The 18308-nt window shown below is 35.7% G+C and overlaps 1 protein-coding gene across 2 annotated transcripts in view; it reads left to right on the forward strand.

Moving 5' to 3' along the window:
• Positions 1-18308, forward strand: part of LOC114248182 (ATP-binding cassette subfamily C member 4) — a 48289-nt gene that overhangs the window by 25915 nt on the left and 4066 nt on the right. The window contains exons 4-20 of one of the 2 annotated variants that reach the window (XM_028181342.2): positions 275-500; positions 1250-1347; positions 2068-2265; positions 2375-2501; positions 3405-3554; positions 3642-3841; positions 4326-4490; positions 4808-4945; positions 6906-7073; positions 7665-7808; positions 8751-8974; positions 11499-11629; positions 12398-12607; positions 14285-14515; positions 15089-15195; positions 17426-17549; positions 17900-18070. In XM_028181342.2, the coding sequence (XP_028037143.2) occupies positions 275-500; positions 1250-1347; positions 2068-2265; positions 2375-2501; positions 3405-3554; positions 3642-3841; positions 4326-4490; positions 4808-4945; positions 6906-7073; positions 7665-7808; positions 8751-8974; positions 11499-11629; positions 12398-12607; positions 14285-14515; positions 15089-15195; positions 17426-17549; positions 17900-18070 (2812 nt within the window). Of the gene's footprint in view, positions 1-274; positions 501-1249; positions 1348-2067; positions 2266-2374; positions 2502-2935; positions 3063-3404; positions 3555-3641; positions 3842-4325; positions 4491-4807; positions 4946-6905; positions 7074-7664; positions 7809-8750; positions 8975-11498; positions 11630-12397; positions 12608-14284; positions 14516-15088; positions 15196-17425; positions 17550-17899; positions 18071-18308 lie in introns of both variants that reach the window. The other variant, XM_028181343.2, reaches the window with a different exon arrangement.

Raw genomic sequence — 18308 nt, forward strand, 5'->3', positions numbered from 1 at the left:
CACTTCCTGTACCAACAAAGCCTATTTCCAGTCCAATAAAATTATAATAAAACTAGCGACCCGCCCTCGCTTCGCTTCGGAAACATTAAAACACACATGAAACCAAAAAAAAAAAAAAAAAAAGTAGCCTATGTTCATCAGGGACAATGTCGGCTTCTAATTGAAAAAGAATTTTTCAAATCGGTCCAGTAGTTTCGGAGCCTATTCGAAACAAGCAAACAAACAAATCTTTCCTCTTTATAATATTAGTATAGATATCGATTATTTCATTTAGGTGATGCGAATGAGTTCCAGTGCTTTGGCTCAAACAACAGCCGGTCAAGTTGTCAATCTACTGTCCAATGATGTGAACCGATTCGACTACGCATTCATCTACACACATTTTATTTGGCTCCTGCCTCTCCAAGTGATAGTGGTCTGCTACCTCATCTACATCAAAATCGGATATGCGGCTGTCGTCGGTGTCATCGGCATCGTGTTGCAAACAATACCCGTTCAATGTACGTCTTAAATCATTAATCATTTCATGAATGGCCATTAATTTTAGTCAATAATCATACCGTTATAGTATTTTGTCAATGTAAACCTGTAAAATTCGTTCTTTTATTTGTTTTTTTTTAATTTGTTTTTTATTGCCCTTGTAGGACGAGCATACGGCCCATGGTGAGTGATTACCGTCGTCCAAACTTCAGCAATGCCAGGGGCAGAGCCAAGCCGCTGTCTACCGCTAAAACCCTAAAACCCTTTAGTGTATAAGTTGTTTTGCACTAAATATGCACTGGATTTACCACATTTATGGCAACACACCAGGCTTTCCTCCCATAAAAAAACTGCACAAACGCATGCGGGACACGAACTAACTATCTTATACTACTTGCTCAGTACCTGCATCCAAAAATGTTTTAATAGTGAATAACTGTTAATTTATTAGGTACACCAGAAATTCAAGTATTGATTTAAAACTAAATATCATTTATCTATTGTTGCTTCCGTTGCATAAAAAAAACACCTAGCTGGGAGTAATTGAGCGTGAAATATTTAAATTAAAAAAAATATACATTATCTCTAGTATCTGCATATGCATACTCACCATATAGTAATTAATACATATTATTACTATATTTACAAATTTAAATAGTGAACTAGCCGACTATCCCTTGTTCCTAATAGCAACCCTGACGACTGATCAGCAAAAACAGAATGTTGAAAAACATTAAATAAGTGAAAATTCTATTTCAAATAATTGCAGCGTACATGAGTAAACTGGCGGCGAGGCTGCGCATGAAAACAGCATGCAAAACAGATGAACGTGTTAGAATTATGGACGAAATCATTAGTGGTATGCAGGTGAGACAAAAACGTTTTTATATTGTTCTCTACTGTAGGTACAATAACTATATACACATTGTTTGTACATGAGAAATGCACAAAATAGATTAGTTTTAAATAATTCATTATTCTTTATTTAAATAACAGATCATATTATTATACACGGACCTCTAGTAAGATTATAAAATGTGCATCAATAAATCTAAAAAAAATATATTCCTCAGTCCCACGAGTATTAACGAGTACAAACTAGATTATTTATGTTTAGAGTGTTTTAAATGTACGAATAAGGTAAAGTGTAAATTAGCCCTAAAATAGTATACATCCCATTTTAAATTACCAAACAGAAAAAGCCTTCACGGTAATCGTACCGTGAAAGCGTTCATACGTCAAAGCAACTTTTATTTACTTTTCATTTATTTCAATAACACTCAAATTTTATTTCGATAAAGAAATTTCTTTTCTTTTTAAATAAAAGATGCTTTGACGTATGAATTTGAATATATATAGATATTTGAATAATCTAATTTTCTTTGCATATAAAAGTAACAAACTTTTTAAGTTATTTTATTTCAAGTTTGTAGATACATTTTTTTTTAAATAATAACCTGCTTAAAGAGATTCAAAGATTACTCGATTTAATCACTTTTTTTTCAACTTATTGATGAACATTTTACGTGACAGATTGTTTTCATGGATATCTGCTTGAAACAATAATGTTTAATCATTATGTTTTAGGTTATTAAAATGTACGCTTGGGAGAAGCCTTTCGAGCAAGTTGTAGCCCTGGCTCGGAAGAACGAAATCAACTGCATCACGTCAGCGTCTTACCTCCGAGGAGTGTACCTGAGCTTCATGGTGTTCACGGAACGACTCACGCTATATATCACATTACTTTCCCACTCTTTATTCGGTTATCAAGTCACCGCTGATATCGTAAGTTCTCGAAAGAATTAGAAATTTCTTAGCATCTTAAAGTGAAACGGGGAAAAAGTTAAAACCGATTAAAAACTTTGCGCGAACGTCACACAAATAAAAATTGCAGGTATTCCCGTTGGCGCAATTCTACAACACACTACAAGGGACTCTGTCGATAATCATGTCTAACGCCGTATCGTTTTTGGCTGAGGCTTTGATCTCGATACAACGCCTCGAAGCGTTCTTGCTGTTTGGTATGTGAGAGACAGGGTTTCCAAGACTGGGTCTTTGTTAACTCGCATGCAACACAGCTGTCTTAACTTTAGTTCTATTACTCAAGAGTCCAATTTATAACTCGACTCGAATTATGTCATGTTTAACAGATTATGATTAATCGAAAACATTAACAAACAACATAAATTGCGCTGCTATGCTACTAAAAAAAATTGCATGTATAGAATAATGAGTTAGGTTAGGTTACTGTTAAGTTTTAGGCACAATATAATTTAAAGTAATAATACTGTACGTTATTCTGCACGTACATACATTATAATGTACGTACACACACTTCCTTTTTTTTGCTAATCTTAATATTGTAGCTAAACTTCTGGAAAATGTATTTAACAAATAAATGTAACACTTCCAGTATATCAAAGCAAATGTTCTCAAGTGAATTTAATTTCCACAGGCGTTCCCGATGGCACAAATGTTCAACTTGCTTCAAATGACCCTAGCTTACACATTGCCAATGACTCTTTCCTTTATAATGGAATCGGTAGCTTCCGTTCGTCGATTAGAAGACATTTTGCTTTTGGGTACGATACAATGAATACCTAAGAGTGTGAATTAAAGTGGTGCCATTTAATTCGTACATAAATTATCATGTAAATTATATCGCTCCAGAGGAACTTCATTATTCGGTTGCTTTATCATGATTAATCGAAGCTTTATTCTCGGTATTGGCGTTGGCTTATAATCTAACTATTTGCATGTTTTACAGAGTACAAGTTAATTAAAAACATGAATTAACCTCAACTTCATTTTCGTGAATAACTCGTTTTATTTTTTTGTAAAAAACTGCATTGTACGTATTTGTGACATTTGTTTAAAACTTCAAGGTGTTTTATTTATTTATTATTCAACTGAATTTTATACAGATGAGAGAGAAGATTTACGTAGTGTCCCTGATGTGGACATTGCTAAGCTAGTACAGAGCATTGACCATCAAAAAAAAAAGAAACTTAGTGAAGTGGAAAAAACTACTAGTACTTTCAAGAAAATCGATGAAGAAGATTATTTCAATCTGGGTTTGTATGATACCTTTTGAAGACGTTAGCTAAATTTATTAAAATAAATAAATATTACAGTCCATTTTCTTAACGATATAATTACAGGATTTGAATGCACAGAAAAAGGTTTGACGATAATTTCTCAACCTCCTCGTGATCCCCCCGTAAGTGCTGATATCGGAATCTTAATACAAGATGTGTCTGCCAATTGGACGGAGACTGGCCCTCTCACATTATGTAACGTTAACATCACAGTACCGAAAGGAAAACTCTGCGCTATAATCGGATCTGTGGGCTCTGGGAAGGTTAGTCCATTTTATTGTTGAGTAATTAAAGTATATGTTTGTCAACCACACGATTACATCGTTATTCGATCTCAGGGCAAGTACAAGTATTTATAAATGTCCCTGACACGTATTATAAATTACTTCTATTATGAGAAGGGGGGAAGCCGCGAGCTCTTCTACCCTTCTACGCCAATAACAGAGATTGGCAACCGTTAAGTTATTTTCATTTTGAACTATTATATTATACTGTACAACTATTAACATAATATATAATACATAGATGGGTTATTTATTTTTCCTTCCGCATTCGTCTTTTTCACGGGTATCGTGACTACGAAAATTCTTGTAGTTAAACTAATGTAAAATATGAATCCATTTATTTTTGATTAATGGAGTATACTTTATTTTGCAAACTTCACAAAAATAATGAAAGAACCTTTTAGATAATATTTATAGTGTTTTAAAAAAAATTATTTTTCTATAAATTTACATTTATTTTCAGAGTTCCATATTACAGCTACTTTTAAATGAACTACGCCCTATAAGTGGACGTGTTTATCACTCCGGCCCACTGTCATATGCAAGTCAGGAGCCTTGGCTTTTCGTGGCGACGGTCAGACAGAACATTCTATTTGGCCTACCGTACAATCCCAAAAAATACAAAGAGGTAAATTTAGTATTTACTAATATGCCATCAGATTTTAGACCGAACTTTAAAAAAAAAACGGTTTTCTGTAAAGTCGGTTTACTGACGATAGTTGAACGTGACAACGTCATAAGAAAATACTGTTGGAATGGTTTCATTTTTCAATTATCGCATTTATCGTTGTTATAAACAATTTCACTTTTCACTGAACTTCATACTTGACGAAAACATGTACGCCTCAGAGCGAGGTAACGCCGCATGAGTCATGTTTTTTCGTGCATGCAGCCGGCTCCATCGAATTATAATACGTAGTCACGTAATTTTTTTTTTTATTATAGGTTATTAGAGTGTGTGCTCTTCAAAAAGACTTTCAACAGTTTCCACACGGAGATCAAACCTTAGTAGGTGAACGAGGCGCGTCACTTTCTGGAGGACAAAGGGCTCGTATCAACCTCGCTAGAGCTGTTTATAGACAAGTAAGTATCTAGAAAAATCCACAGAAATAATAATAATAATAAATATAATAAATATTTACTAACAGTCACGCCACGTTAACTGGTCCCGTGATAAGTTCGTAAAGAACTTGTGTTACAGGCACCAGATAACGGAAATAAATGTAAGATTTTTATTATACACATACATATATTTAATATACATCCATAACCCTGGAAAAGACATTTATATTTATCATACAAATATCTTCCCTTGGCGGGAGTCGAACCCGCGGCCCTCTTGTGTAGTGACCATGTCGCTTACCACTACACCAGACGGCCGGTTGGAAAATGGAAATAGCTCAAGCGACTGCTTAATTTATAATTAGATCCGCAATGGAAGGACTGATTCTTTAATTTTGATCATACTTTTTCGTATGCAGTAAAATATATATCTACAGGTATAAATAGAAGCCAAATGTAGAATTTCCTGAATCTCGTTTGTGATTTTCAATGCAAATACAGAAAAAAATCACCAACTTCCTTCACTCGAATCTATTCGCAATTTTCTTCATGAACAGACGATTGGAAACCACGTAACTCTCCCCCACAAACAAACTATGTCTAGAATCATCATCATTATCCTGCCCTTCTCCCAGTCACCTGGGGTCGGCGCAACATGTTTTCTCCTTCCATACTCTTCTATCATATACCATTTCTTCGCTCACTCCCCTCCAACCCATATCGTCTTTCACACAATCCATCCATTTCTTCTTAGGTCTACCTCTTCCTCTAAATCCTTCCACATTCATAGTTAACACTCTCTTAACAACCTCATTTTCATTTCGTCTCTAGAATTCATTTTCATTTCGTTTCTATGTCTAGAATGTTGACCAAAATAATTGAGAAATCTACTAAAGGAAATCATGGAAGTTCATCATTTTTATATTTATTTTATGAAAGGAAATGTTTGCATGCGATTCGGACTATTATGAATAATATATTTACATGCTATTGCATATATGTATAACAGATATGCGTCAGCAGTATCAAAACAGCATTACAAAAACTATTTAGTAGAGAAAAATTGTGATAGTATTTTATTATATACTAGCGACCCGCCCTCGCTTCGCTTCGCTTCGGAAACTGTAATTTATTGATTTCTCCACTATTTAATGGATGTTATTATACATATAAGGCTTCCTCTTCAATCACTCTATCTATTAAAAAAAACCGCATCAAAATCCGTTGCGCAGTTTTAAAGATTTAAGCATACATAGGGACAGACAGATATAGGGACAGAGTAAGCGACTTTGTTTTATACTATGTAGTGATTATAATATAATAATATTTAATAAATAATAAGTATATTATAATATATTATTTACTTATATAGTTTTACCAAAGTATACGTTGAATTGCTTTATTGATTATTTGAAACTTTATTATCCACAAATTCGGAATATATAACTTGTTTGTTAATCGTAACGGCATAGGTATACGCTCAGCTGTTTCAACACACGAATAATTAAGCATGCGACTCTGGTCGTTTTTAAATATTCTAATACATTTTAATATTAATGTGAGATCAATTGCAACATTAAAGCCATATTACATACATACAAACAGATCAGAAACAGAAGAAATCAAGTTAATACAAACGTTACAAATGTTTTTATTGTACCCAAATAAGGTCTAAAATTAAAGAATTCAGTTTTCTTATATGACACACAGTATAAAATGTATCAAAAAAATCGATCTAAATCTTATTTCAAAATTTCTATAAAACCAGATACAATAAAAAGAGTTATATAATATAAGGTATAGTTAAATTGTCAATAATCCTCTGTAAAGTAGTAAATATTATGATAAAATAATAATAAAATCATCAATGTTACGCCAAATTAACATAAACCAACGACTGTAGACACAGTTGTTTCTTCTGACCTTAACTCTGCTCAAGGAATTTGTAGTCTGTAACTAAATATTTAATATTGCGTTCCAGGCGGAGCTGTATCTCTTGGATGATCCTTTATCGGCGGTGGACGCTCATGTCGGTCGGCAATTGTTCGACGAGTGCATCAGCGGATACCTCCGGCACACAACTCGAGTGCTTGTCACACATCAACTACACTACCTCAAGGCTGCCGATTATATAATCATCATGAATAATGTGATTATTTATATTTTTTTATTTATCATTAAGTACGAGTATATCCTAATTTATACGTAAATAATTAGAGTTGTATATGTTTTCGTTTGCATAAAAAATTTGTACAGCTGACGATCACTACCGTCGGCTTTCATCATCATCGTCATTCTTTTCTTTTACCCTCTGCTGTGGTGTAGGTCTCGAATCAAATCCTTCCATTTACATCGGCCTTGGGCAGTCTGTTCTAGCTCCTCCCACGTCCAAGACACCTAGCTCTTGCTCCACCGAGCGAAGCCAAGTTGTTCTGGGGCGACCTCTATTTCTTTTGCTAGTATGAAAGCTCATAGATAAAGTATTAAGATTTAGGTACTTATTACTAGCGACCCGCCCTCGCTTCGCTTCGGAAACTGTAATTTATTATTGATTTCTCCACTATTTAATGGATGTTATAATACATATAAACCTTCCTTTTCAATCACTCTATCTATTAAAAAAAACCGCATCAAAATCCGTTGCGTAGTTTTAAAGATTTAAGCATACATAGGGATAGACAGATATAGGGACAGAGAAAGCGACTTTGTTTTATACTATGTAGTATTATTTCATTTCCAGGGTACGGTAGACGCTTGTGGAACATACGAAGAACTAATGACTTCCGGTAAAGACTTCGCCAAACTTTTAACCTCTTTGCAAGACGAGAATGAAGATGAACCTAAAAAACTACCTTTGCCAATGTCCAGGCGAACATCAGCCCGGGTAAAAAATGTTTTATAGCGAAGATTGGGCATTCTGATTCTACACGGTTACCAGCGACCATAGACGCGACATAACGTAATGTCGTTCCCGTAAGACGAGGGCGGAATATGAGATCGTCGTGGCCTATCGATCACGGCTTTGATTTACTCGTGCGATGTTTTAATAAGGGATGTACCTAATTCTACTGACAAGTGCTTTCTAAGGAATCACGTATTTAATACGTGTTCACGAACGAATGCCATACTTAAAATTTTTGGTGATCGTGCGGGTTTATTGCATAGGGAGTGACGTCAGCATTAAATTGTTTGTTTTTATTTTAAACATGATACTGCAGTGCGTTTGAAGAGTAGGATAGTCATTAGTCTACTGCCCGTATCAGGACATAAGGTGCGGATTAATATTCTCATTTTAGTTAAAATACTATAACCGCTTATCACATGTCGTAGAAGTCGTTGTCATGGCCTAAAGGATAAGACGCCCGGTGCATTCGTATGTAGCGATGCATCGGTGTCCGAATCCCGCCGGCAGGTACCAATTTTTGCAATGAAATATGTGCTTAACAAATGTTCACGATTGACTTCTACGGCGAAGAATAACATCGTGTAATAAAAATCAAACCCGCAAAATTATAATTTGTGTGATTACTGGTGGTACGACACCTTGTAAGTTCGCAAGGGTAGGTACCACTACCCTGCCTATTTCTGCCTAGAAGCAGCAATGCGTTTCGGTTTCAAGGTTCGGCAGCCGTTGTACTGTTAAAAACTGAGATCTTACAACTCATGTCTTAAGTTGGGTGGCGGCATTTACGTTGTAGATGTCTATAGGCTCCGTTAACCACTTAACTTAAAGTTAATCCAACCATCGAAGCAATAAAATAATAAATTAAAAAAAGATGACTCATCTGTCGATCTTATCTATAATAAGACAACTTTTATACTTTAGTTATCAACAACACGTCGACCTTCAATGTCGGAGTCAATGACTGGTTGCGAAGGTCCTGCACAAGAGATGGAGGAGGAAGAAAGAGAATCAGGCTCGATGGGCTGGCACGTTTACAAGGCATATCTGACGGCTGGCGGAGGAAGTACTCGACTAATGTTTACTGTTCTTATACTCGTAATAGGACAACTATCGGCCACGCTTTGTGACTATTGGGTCACATTCTGGTAAGTTTTATTATTACTCTAGATATTTTAACAGGGCATTTCTGATATATTATTTGTACATAAGATCTACGAACTTCTAATTGTAGTTATAGATTTAATTTAAAATAAGATTTCAATATGTTGCTTTGTAAAAAAAAAATTTTTTTTTTTTTTTCAATTACATATCAAACTCAAAATCTACTAACCACTATTATTTCTTACTGGTGGTAAGACCTCTTGTGAGTCCGCACGGGTAGGTACCACCGCCCCGCCTATTTCTGCCGTGAAGCAGTAATGCGTTTCGGTTTGAAGGGTGGGGCAGCCGTTGTGACTATACTGAGACCTTAGAACTATATCTCAAGGTGTGTGGCGCATTTACGTTGTAGATGTCTATGGGCTCCAGTAACCACTTAACATCAGGTGGGCTGTGAGCTCGTCCACACATCTATGCAATAAAAAATAAAAAAATAGTACATTAACCTGTAAAAGCAAAGAAACGACATTTAAAGTTTATTTTATAGCAAACTCGTTCACAATTCTATATATAAATTTTATTTATAACTTCTCTGTCACCGCCGATTTATTGACATGATCTTAATTAATTCGAACTGCTTTTCAAACGCGGAAAAAGTTGATGTTAAAGGAAGTCAACTTTCTTTATATCTATATGTACATATCCAATCCAATGGATGATATCCAATTTGAAAACGAATGCTCATTCAGCTTTTTCCGATAAAATACAACTTCGTATCAAATATTTATTAAAGTATATACAAGTTGAAAAGTCACGCAAATCAGAATTATGCCCGAAATTAAAGCAAATTGTGTAAAAAATATGTATACAATATATATGTATATTATATATACCCACTATACCCACATAGTATATACAATATACATATATATTACAATATACCTAGTCAGGTCATAAATTCTGTCACATGTTTAATGTAAAATTATTGAAACAAGTTTATTCATTATGTAACCATTCATATACCAAAATGAACTTAACAAAACATAGATTCTTATGACACTAAAGTTTATTCAAAATTACCTCCGTGATTTTGAATACAGGCCTTCAATCTGCGCGGCCAGTCGTCTATCGCAGCACGAACGAGGTCCATGTCAATATCGGCGGCTGCCTTAATCAAGGATGTCTTGAGTGAATCCAAATTGGGATGAGGCTTTGAGCACGCCTTTTCCTCCAAGTGTTGCCATATCATGTAATCTAACGGATTCAAACCTGGACTGGAGGAGGGCCAGTCTTCGTGCCGATGAAGTCGATTTCACGCGCCGCCAGCCAGTCTTGTGTGCTCTTCGCTCTATGAGCTGGCGCCGAATCTTGTTGGAATACCCAGTGCCTGTTATTGAACATGGTATGAGAAACAGGTTCCACAAGGTTCGTCAGGACTGTATTTTGATACACAACTGCATTCGTTTTTACACCTTTCTCACAAAAATGTACCTCTGTTAAGCCCCAATAAGAAACTCCCAACCATACCATGAGCGATGATGGAAAATGACCTCGTTGGACACGCGGAATACGGTTGCTCGCTTCTTCACTACTGTGTGCGTACACCTTATCATTTTGTTTGTTGTAGCTCTCTTCTACGGTAAAAATTTTTTCATCCGAAAAAAGAATTTCCCGATATTTTTTTCCCGCGTACCGCTTCAACAAACCCCGGCATCTCTTCAGTCTCAGGTGCATTAGACGAGCATTCAAACGATGTCCTGTTTTTCTTCGATATGCCCGAAGCCCTAAGTCTTCATTTAACACCCTTTTCACCGTGGTTCTGCTTAACCCCATCTGAAGGGCCAACAGTTTCTGCTTACGTTTGGGATTTCTTTGAATTCGCGCCTTCACAGCTTTTATCACTGCTGGAGTCCTAACAGACCGAGGGCGACCACTTCTTGACCTGTCATCTACACTAGAGTCTTCATTGTATCGTTTGATGGTACGATAAACGAATCTTTTGGTTATATTAAAAATTTTCAGTATGTTAAAAATTTGAATTGGCGCGTAACCGCAACGATGCAACGCAATAACTGCAACACGGTCTTCTTTAAGTGTCCACTCCATATTTAAAAATGAGTAAAATTCTAAAAGTATACATTTTTATTTTCATGAACAATTCGAAATTCGAATTCAATAAACTTTTTTGTGGCCAGCATTCTAAAAGAAAAGTTTTTACTGTGTGACAATACTTATGACCTGACTAGTTATATGTATATTGTATATACTATACAATACTTTTTAATTTTAAAGCCCATCTATCCATCATTCCTCTTCTCATCTCTAATTCCTTTCGAATTAAATTAGTTTCAATCGGATAGTGCATGTATTTTAACAGGCACAATGAAACTGATACTTTAAAATTTTAAAGTTACCATATTAATTTAATATGTAAATAATTGGAAACCTGGTCATCTGGTGAGAACCAGAGACTATAGAGATATAGAGATAGATATATATGCTTATTTCCCAGAGTTATAAATCTACGTTTCTTTAAAGTGAAGATAATCAAATATAAAATTTATTTTGCAGGACTAACGAAGTTACAAGAATGAAAGAAAAAGAAAGCAATAATACCACAAAGGACTATGAACTAATGCTGACACCGAAAAACAATACCTTTAGTGTTACCAACTACTTCTCCGGGACTGAAACCCAACCAGGTACCTTTACTAAATGAGCTTTTTATTTCGCAATAACTTTTTCATTTATTTGCGTGGATAAGTCAATAAATTCATGGCCCCCCCTGGTGTAGGCCATAGACGTCACATCGTAAATGCCTCCCACTTTGAGGCATAAGGTCGAAGAGTATGACAACTGCTTGTTGTAACCAAAGCAATTAAGATATGAATTTCAGATGGTCAATTGCTGTCTCGTTGCGGTGTATAGGGGCTTAACAGCTCGAAGCAGTTAGCATAACATCAAGTTTGTCGCCGTCGTGGCCTAAAGGATAAGGCGTCCCGCCGAATCCCGAAGGCGGGTACCAATTTTTCTAATGAAATACGTACTCAACAAATGTTCACGATTGACTTCCACGGAGAAGGAATAACATCGTGTAATAAAAATCAAACCCGCAAAATTATAATTTGCGTAATTACTAGTGGTAGGGCCTCTTGTGAGTCTGCGCGGGTAGGTACCACCATCCTGCCTATTTCTGCCGTGAAGCAGTAATGCGTTTCGGTTTGAAGGGTGAGGCAGCTGTTGTAACTATACTGAGACCTTAGAACTTATATCTCAAGGTAAGTGGCGCATTTACGTTGTAGATGTCTATGGGCTCCAGTAACCACTTAACACCCGGTGGGCTGTGAGCTCGTTCACCCATCTAAGCAATAAATAAAAAAAAAGTAGATATTGAGCTCGAAGATCAAGTTTAATTTAAAAAAACTACTGAACCGCGCTTCCTTAATTTACCTTGAAACTTCAATCAACAGATCTGAACATCCACGCATTCATCGGTCCTCTGGATACGGCGCAGTATCTCTACGTTTACACAGCACTGATCATTTGCTGTATCTTCTTCATAACGGCCCGAGCGTTTATGTTCTTCAAAGTTTGCATGACGTCCTCCAGGAACCTCCACAACGACATGTTTCACTCGATGCTTAGAGGTGTAATGCGATTCTTCGATTCCAATTCTTCTGGTGAGTGCCTATTAATAATCTCATGGGCAACTTCTCATTTTGGCTATTTCTGCAATAAAATAAACTTACGTTCGGGGTTAAAGCATGACAAATCCATTATAGAATACATTTAACGTCTCAAGAATGAAGGTAGGCGTGACTGTCTCTCATTCGCAAAAAAAAAAAGTAGGTAATCTTAACACGTAACGTTGCGTAAAATTAAAGTTGTTTTTTTTGCCCTTTCCAAAGCACTTTTAATAATCTGTATCTCTAGATAAAAATCCCAAATAAATAAAAGTACTAAATATAAGTAGAAGGCAGACCGAACCTCGTGCGTTGTTTTGTAACGAACATGTGTATTGATGTTGGCAATAAGAACGAGTTAACTATAAAAGTTATTCGAACTAGGAATTTCATTTGAATAATCATTAGCTTATGATCACATTTTCTCTTGGAATTTACCCAGGATTGGCCGTGCAGGCGTACAAAGACAGCTTTGTGTTAGTACGAAAACAGTTCTTCAGATGAAACTGTCATATTTCAGACATTTCATCCAAAATATCAACAAATTGTTTACACAAACTTCATTTTCTGTTAGAAAAAACAGCATTAAATCGGTTGCGTGGCTTAAAAAAAGTAAGCGCTGAAACAGACAGCGACTTTATTTTATACTATTTAAAGTTTACAACAAAACACACTTAACCTAATTAGAAGAAGACAGTAAATAGTAACTGACTGCCCATCTGCAAAACTTGGAACAGCGTGCGTCCGTCCGCTGGCTGCTCTTGAATTTTCTCACAATAGTAAAACAATTTCTTAACACTTACAATTATTTCATAGCGCTACCTACCATCACTATCATTTCGTATGCTGAAGTGGTCAAATCTGCCTTGTATTTATAAAATATTGTCAATAATGTAAATAAAATACCTACTCCTACGCAATTTTATACTTTCACGAGTTGTTAAAGCCGACACTTAAAAACGTAGGAGCGTAATCGCCAAATCTATCCGCTGGTAGATTCTGGGAAGCACTACTGTTGTTAAGGCCAGTGTTTTTTTTTTGGAACGAAGTTCCTTATCGCGCGTTGTGAAAGGGGGCTAGACGGAAAAAAATCTTACGAAAAGTTGTCACGACACTTTTTGCTATTGTAAGCTGTGCGGCGTCGCATGTTTCTCTGTCTGTCTGTCTGTCTCCCTCTCTCTCTTATAGAAAGCAAGCCAGATATTTTCATTTCTATTTCGCATTGAACAGTGTGGTGTCGCGACGATTATTTTTATTGAGTGTATACAGGTTTTTTGTAAATAATAAATAATAAAAAATAATAAAAATATTATTATAACTTAAAAAAAATTAAATTTTATTACAATTCCTTCACTAATTAATCGAAAGGAACTTCGTTCCATCCGGGTGTCCCTTGACACCTCTCAAGTTTTTTTCTTTTTTTTTTTTGCTTTGATGGGTGGACGAGCTCACAGCCCACCTGGTGTTAAGGCATTCTCTCAGGTTGAGTCCCGTGAGTACACCTACCAGTCACAGCGTATCTGGAATAGTCCCTTAAGCTAACACCGAATAGGTAGGAGAAAAAAAGAACGATTAACAAGATATAAATGTGCAGCCAACGTATAATAAAACACGACCAAATATATACCTTCTGCTGTTTTAAATAGTGTATGGTAATATTTTGTTCATTTCCAGGTCGTATTTTGAATAGGTTTTCAAAAGACATTGGAGCTTTGGACGAGCTCTTGCCGCGTTTCTTGCTGGAGTGCATACAAATATATTTGGTGATGTTCAGCATCCTGGCGTTGAATGCAGCGGCTTTAATATGGACTTTATTGCCCACCACAATCATATTGCTCCTATTTTACACGATACTGCAAATATACCTAAAATCTGCACAGTCTATCAAACGGCTGGAAGGCACAAGTGAGTTTGTTTTATAATATTTTGAATGAAACAACTTTAATAGTGAATTATGTGACCTCGCACGAGTACTATCATCCAATTTCACCACGAAATCTAGATCGTCACGTTCGTCTTAATAAATTTTTCGTCGATTTATCAATTTTGCAACAGATGCAGGGCCAATTTTTATTTTTTTATTGCTTAGATGGATGGACGCGTTCACAGCCCACCTGGTGTTAATTGGTTACTGGAGCCCATAGACATCTACAACGTAAATGCGCCACCCACCTGAGATATAAGTTCTAAGGTCTCAAGTATAGTTACAACGGCTGCCCCACCCTTCAAACCGAAACGCATTACTGCTTCACAGCAGAAATAGGCAGGGTGGTGGTACCTACCCGCGCGGACTCACAAGAGGTCCTACCACCAGTACATAATAATATATGTCAATAAAATAGATAATGATTGCAGCAATTGTTCGCAAATCCAAAATACCTAATGTTCAATTCACAGGCGTGTTCAAAAACCACTGTTAATATTACTATAGTCCCTACTAACTAACAGTAATAACTTTGCTTTGTTTTTCATAAAAAGCACGAAGCCCGGTGTTTTCTCACATGTCGGCCACACTCAACGGCATGAGCACAATCCGTTCTGCAGGAGCACAACAAAGATTGATTCAGGAATTTGATAATTTCCAAGTAAGATATTAGATATTATTTATTTGATTTATTTATTTAATATATTTAGTACACACAGCTGTTAGAAGAAACACGAAAATAAGGATACAGAGTACAAGGGCACTACTTATTTCATGTTGAAATCTCTTCCAGTAGGCCCGCAGAAGGAAAGAAGAATTAGGAACACAAACCAAGTGAATTTTTTTTTTATTTTTTTTTATTGCTTAGCTGTGTGGACGAGCTCACAGCCCACCTGATGTTAAGTGGTTACTGGAGCCCATAGACATCTACAACGTAAATGCGCCACACACCTTGAGATATAGTTCTAAGGTCTCATATAGTCACAACGGCTGCCCCACCCTTCAAACCGAAACGCATTACTGCTTCACGGCAGAAACAGGCGGGGCGGTGGTACCTACCCGTGCGGACTCACAAGAGGTCCTACCACCAGTAATTACGCAAATTATAATTTTGCGGGTTTCATTTTTATTACACGATGTTATTCCTTCACCGTGGAAGTCAATCGTGAACATTTGTTGAGTACGTATTTCATTAGAAAAATTGGTACCCGCCTGCGGGATTCGAACACCGGTGCATCGCTTCAACACGAATGCACCGGACATCTTATCCGTTAGGCCACGACGACCAAAAATACAGTAAACATTACATATAATAATATATATATTACAAGATACAAAATAATAAAGAAGTGGATGAGGAGAGCAGCAGACCGGGCTCAGTGGTGTAGATTGGGAGAGGCCTATGTCCAGCAGTGGACGACTGTGGGCTGTTGATGATGATGATGATGATGATGTATATAAATAATAAATATACTTTTATTTAATACTAGCTGACCCGGCAACGTTGTGTTGCCTTAAATAAGATTTCTAGGGAAATTCTACTGAGAAAAAAAAACCTCACTTAACCACATAATACCTCATTATAAACAAAAAAAATATCCAAAAAATTAAAATAAAAAATAAATGTTTGGGGTAGACCACCCTTTTCACTTAGGGGTATGAAAAATAGATAGTAGCCGATTCTCAGACCTACTGAACATACTATTGATACACAAATAAAACCAATAAAACATGGCTGAAAAATGTATAGTATTGTATAGCTCTCAAATATATTAAGTGTATAATCTATGATGTATAGTGAGTAAGTAAGACAGGAGACCGGCTTCGTTCTCATCCCTACTACGTGATGTTTGCTGGATGAGTGGTGACACCTGGCGGGGATAGCTGATCGATTGATAGTTGATCAGTAGTCGAAGGGCGAGGGCGGGAGACCAAATTCAATTTAAAAAAAATCATAATTAAAGGAACTTGAAATTATAAACTCTGAATAAGAATTTATCGTACTACAATTATAATATTTGATTGCCATCTTGCAACCTTATTGCGGATCTGTGCATAGAATAAAAAAAATATTAATCGGGATGGAAAAATAGGGGTTGATCGTATAAGAGTGAAAATTGAGAGTAATATGATTTTTTTTATTTTAAGTCATGACAAAACAAAATAAAAAACTTGCCAAAAAAATTAAAGTTTATAATTAACAAATAAAAAATAGGGGTTGATCATAGAGGGATGAAAAATTGAGAGTAACATCAGATTTTTTATTTTAATTCATGACAAAATAAAAATAAAAATGAAAATCTTGCCAAAAAAATTTAAGTTTATAATTAACAAATAAAAATAGGGGTTGATCGTAGAGGGGTGAAAATTTCAGACTAATATGAATTTTTTTATTCTACGTCATGACAAAATGAAAACAAAATTCTCGCAAAAAAATTTAAAGTTTTTAATTAGCAAATAAAAAATATGGGTTGATCGTAGAAGGGTAAAAATTTAGGGTTGTATGTATTTTTGTATGCTGTATCATAAAAAAATAAAAACAAAAATTTTCGTCTAAAAAATCACAAATAAAATTTAAGGGTGGTCCACCCCTAACATTTAGGGGGATGAAAAATAGATGTTGTTCGATTCTCAACCCTGACCGATATGCACGCTAAGATTCACGAAAATCGGTCGAGCCGTTTCGGAGGAGTATGGCAACGAAAACTGTGACACGAGAATTTTATATATTAGATTGTAAGGATAAATAGTGCTCTTTAACAGATTTTTAACAGATTAGTTTAACGTGATACTTAGATTTTTTAAATTTTAGACATTTAAATCTAAGCACACAACTGTTGAATTTTCCAGAAAGTTTCGAATTTTTATACTTATAAATAATTGTGTTTCAGGATATACACACGTCAACATGGAGCAGCTATTTAGCAAGTGGCGTCACCCTTGGCTTTTGGCTCGATTTAATCTGCGTGCTGTATCTAGCGATCGTCATTATAGCCTTCCTCGTGATAGACAGCAGTGAGTCATCTATACTAAGATATAAATATGCAGTGGTTTTTACTTATGTTCCGTTATAACTACTGAACCATTCGATTGACTTGAAACTTGGTATCCATTTAGAAAATACTAATATAAAAAACTAATAATAATTTTTTTTTTATATGAAAGTGAATTTTTAGAAACTATATCAAATGAAAGCTATATAAAATATTAAAGCTATAGACACATAACAGTTTTTTTTATACGGTTTATAGAGCTGTGAACTATACGAAAAGGTCAAAAAGTAAAAATCTCAAAAAGTGCACATAGCAGATTTCGGTTTGACAACGACCATGTGCTAATTTTCTTTCTTTTTTCTTCATTAACAGAGACAATATTTTCCGGAAATGTGGGTCTAGCGATTTCGCAGACGCTAATCTTGACCGGAATGTTGCAATTCGGTGTAAGACAAACAGCTGAAGTCATCTCGCAAATGACAAGTGTCGAAAGGATATTGCAGTACACACACATCGAAAGAGAAAGTCAATGGGAAAAAGGAGGTGATAATACGTTCTAATTTACTATATAATAAATCAAATAATCGTTGAACCAAACTAATAAGTCGTCGTGGCCTAAAGGATAAGACGTCCGGTGCATTCGTGCCGAGCGATGCACCGGTGTTCGAATCCCGCGGGCGGGTATCAATTTTTCTAATGAAATACGTACTTAACAAATGTTCACGATTGACTTCCACGGTGAAGGAATGACATCGTGCAATAAAAATCAAACCCGCAAAAT

This window comes from Bombyx mandarina, chromosome 15, assembly GCF_030267445.1.
Source record: "Bombyx mandarina strain Sakado chromosome 15, ASM3026744v2".
Classification (NCBI taxonomy): Eukaryota; Metazoa; Arthropoda; class Insecta; order Lepidoptera; family Bombycidae; genus Bombyx; species Bombyx mandarina.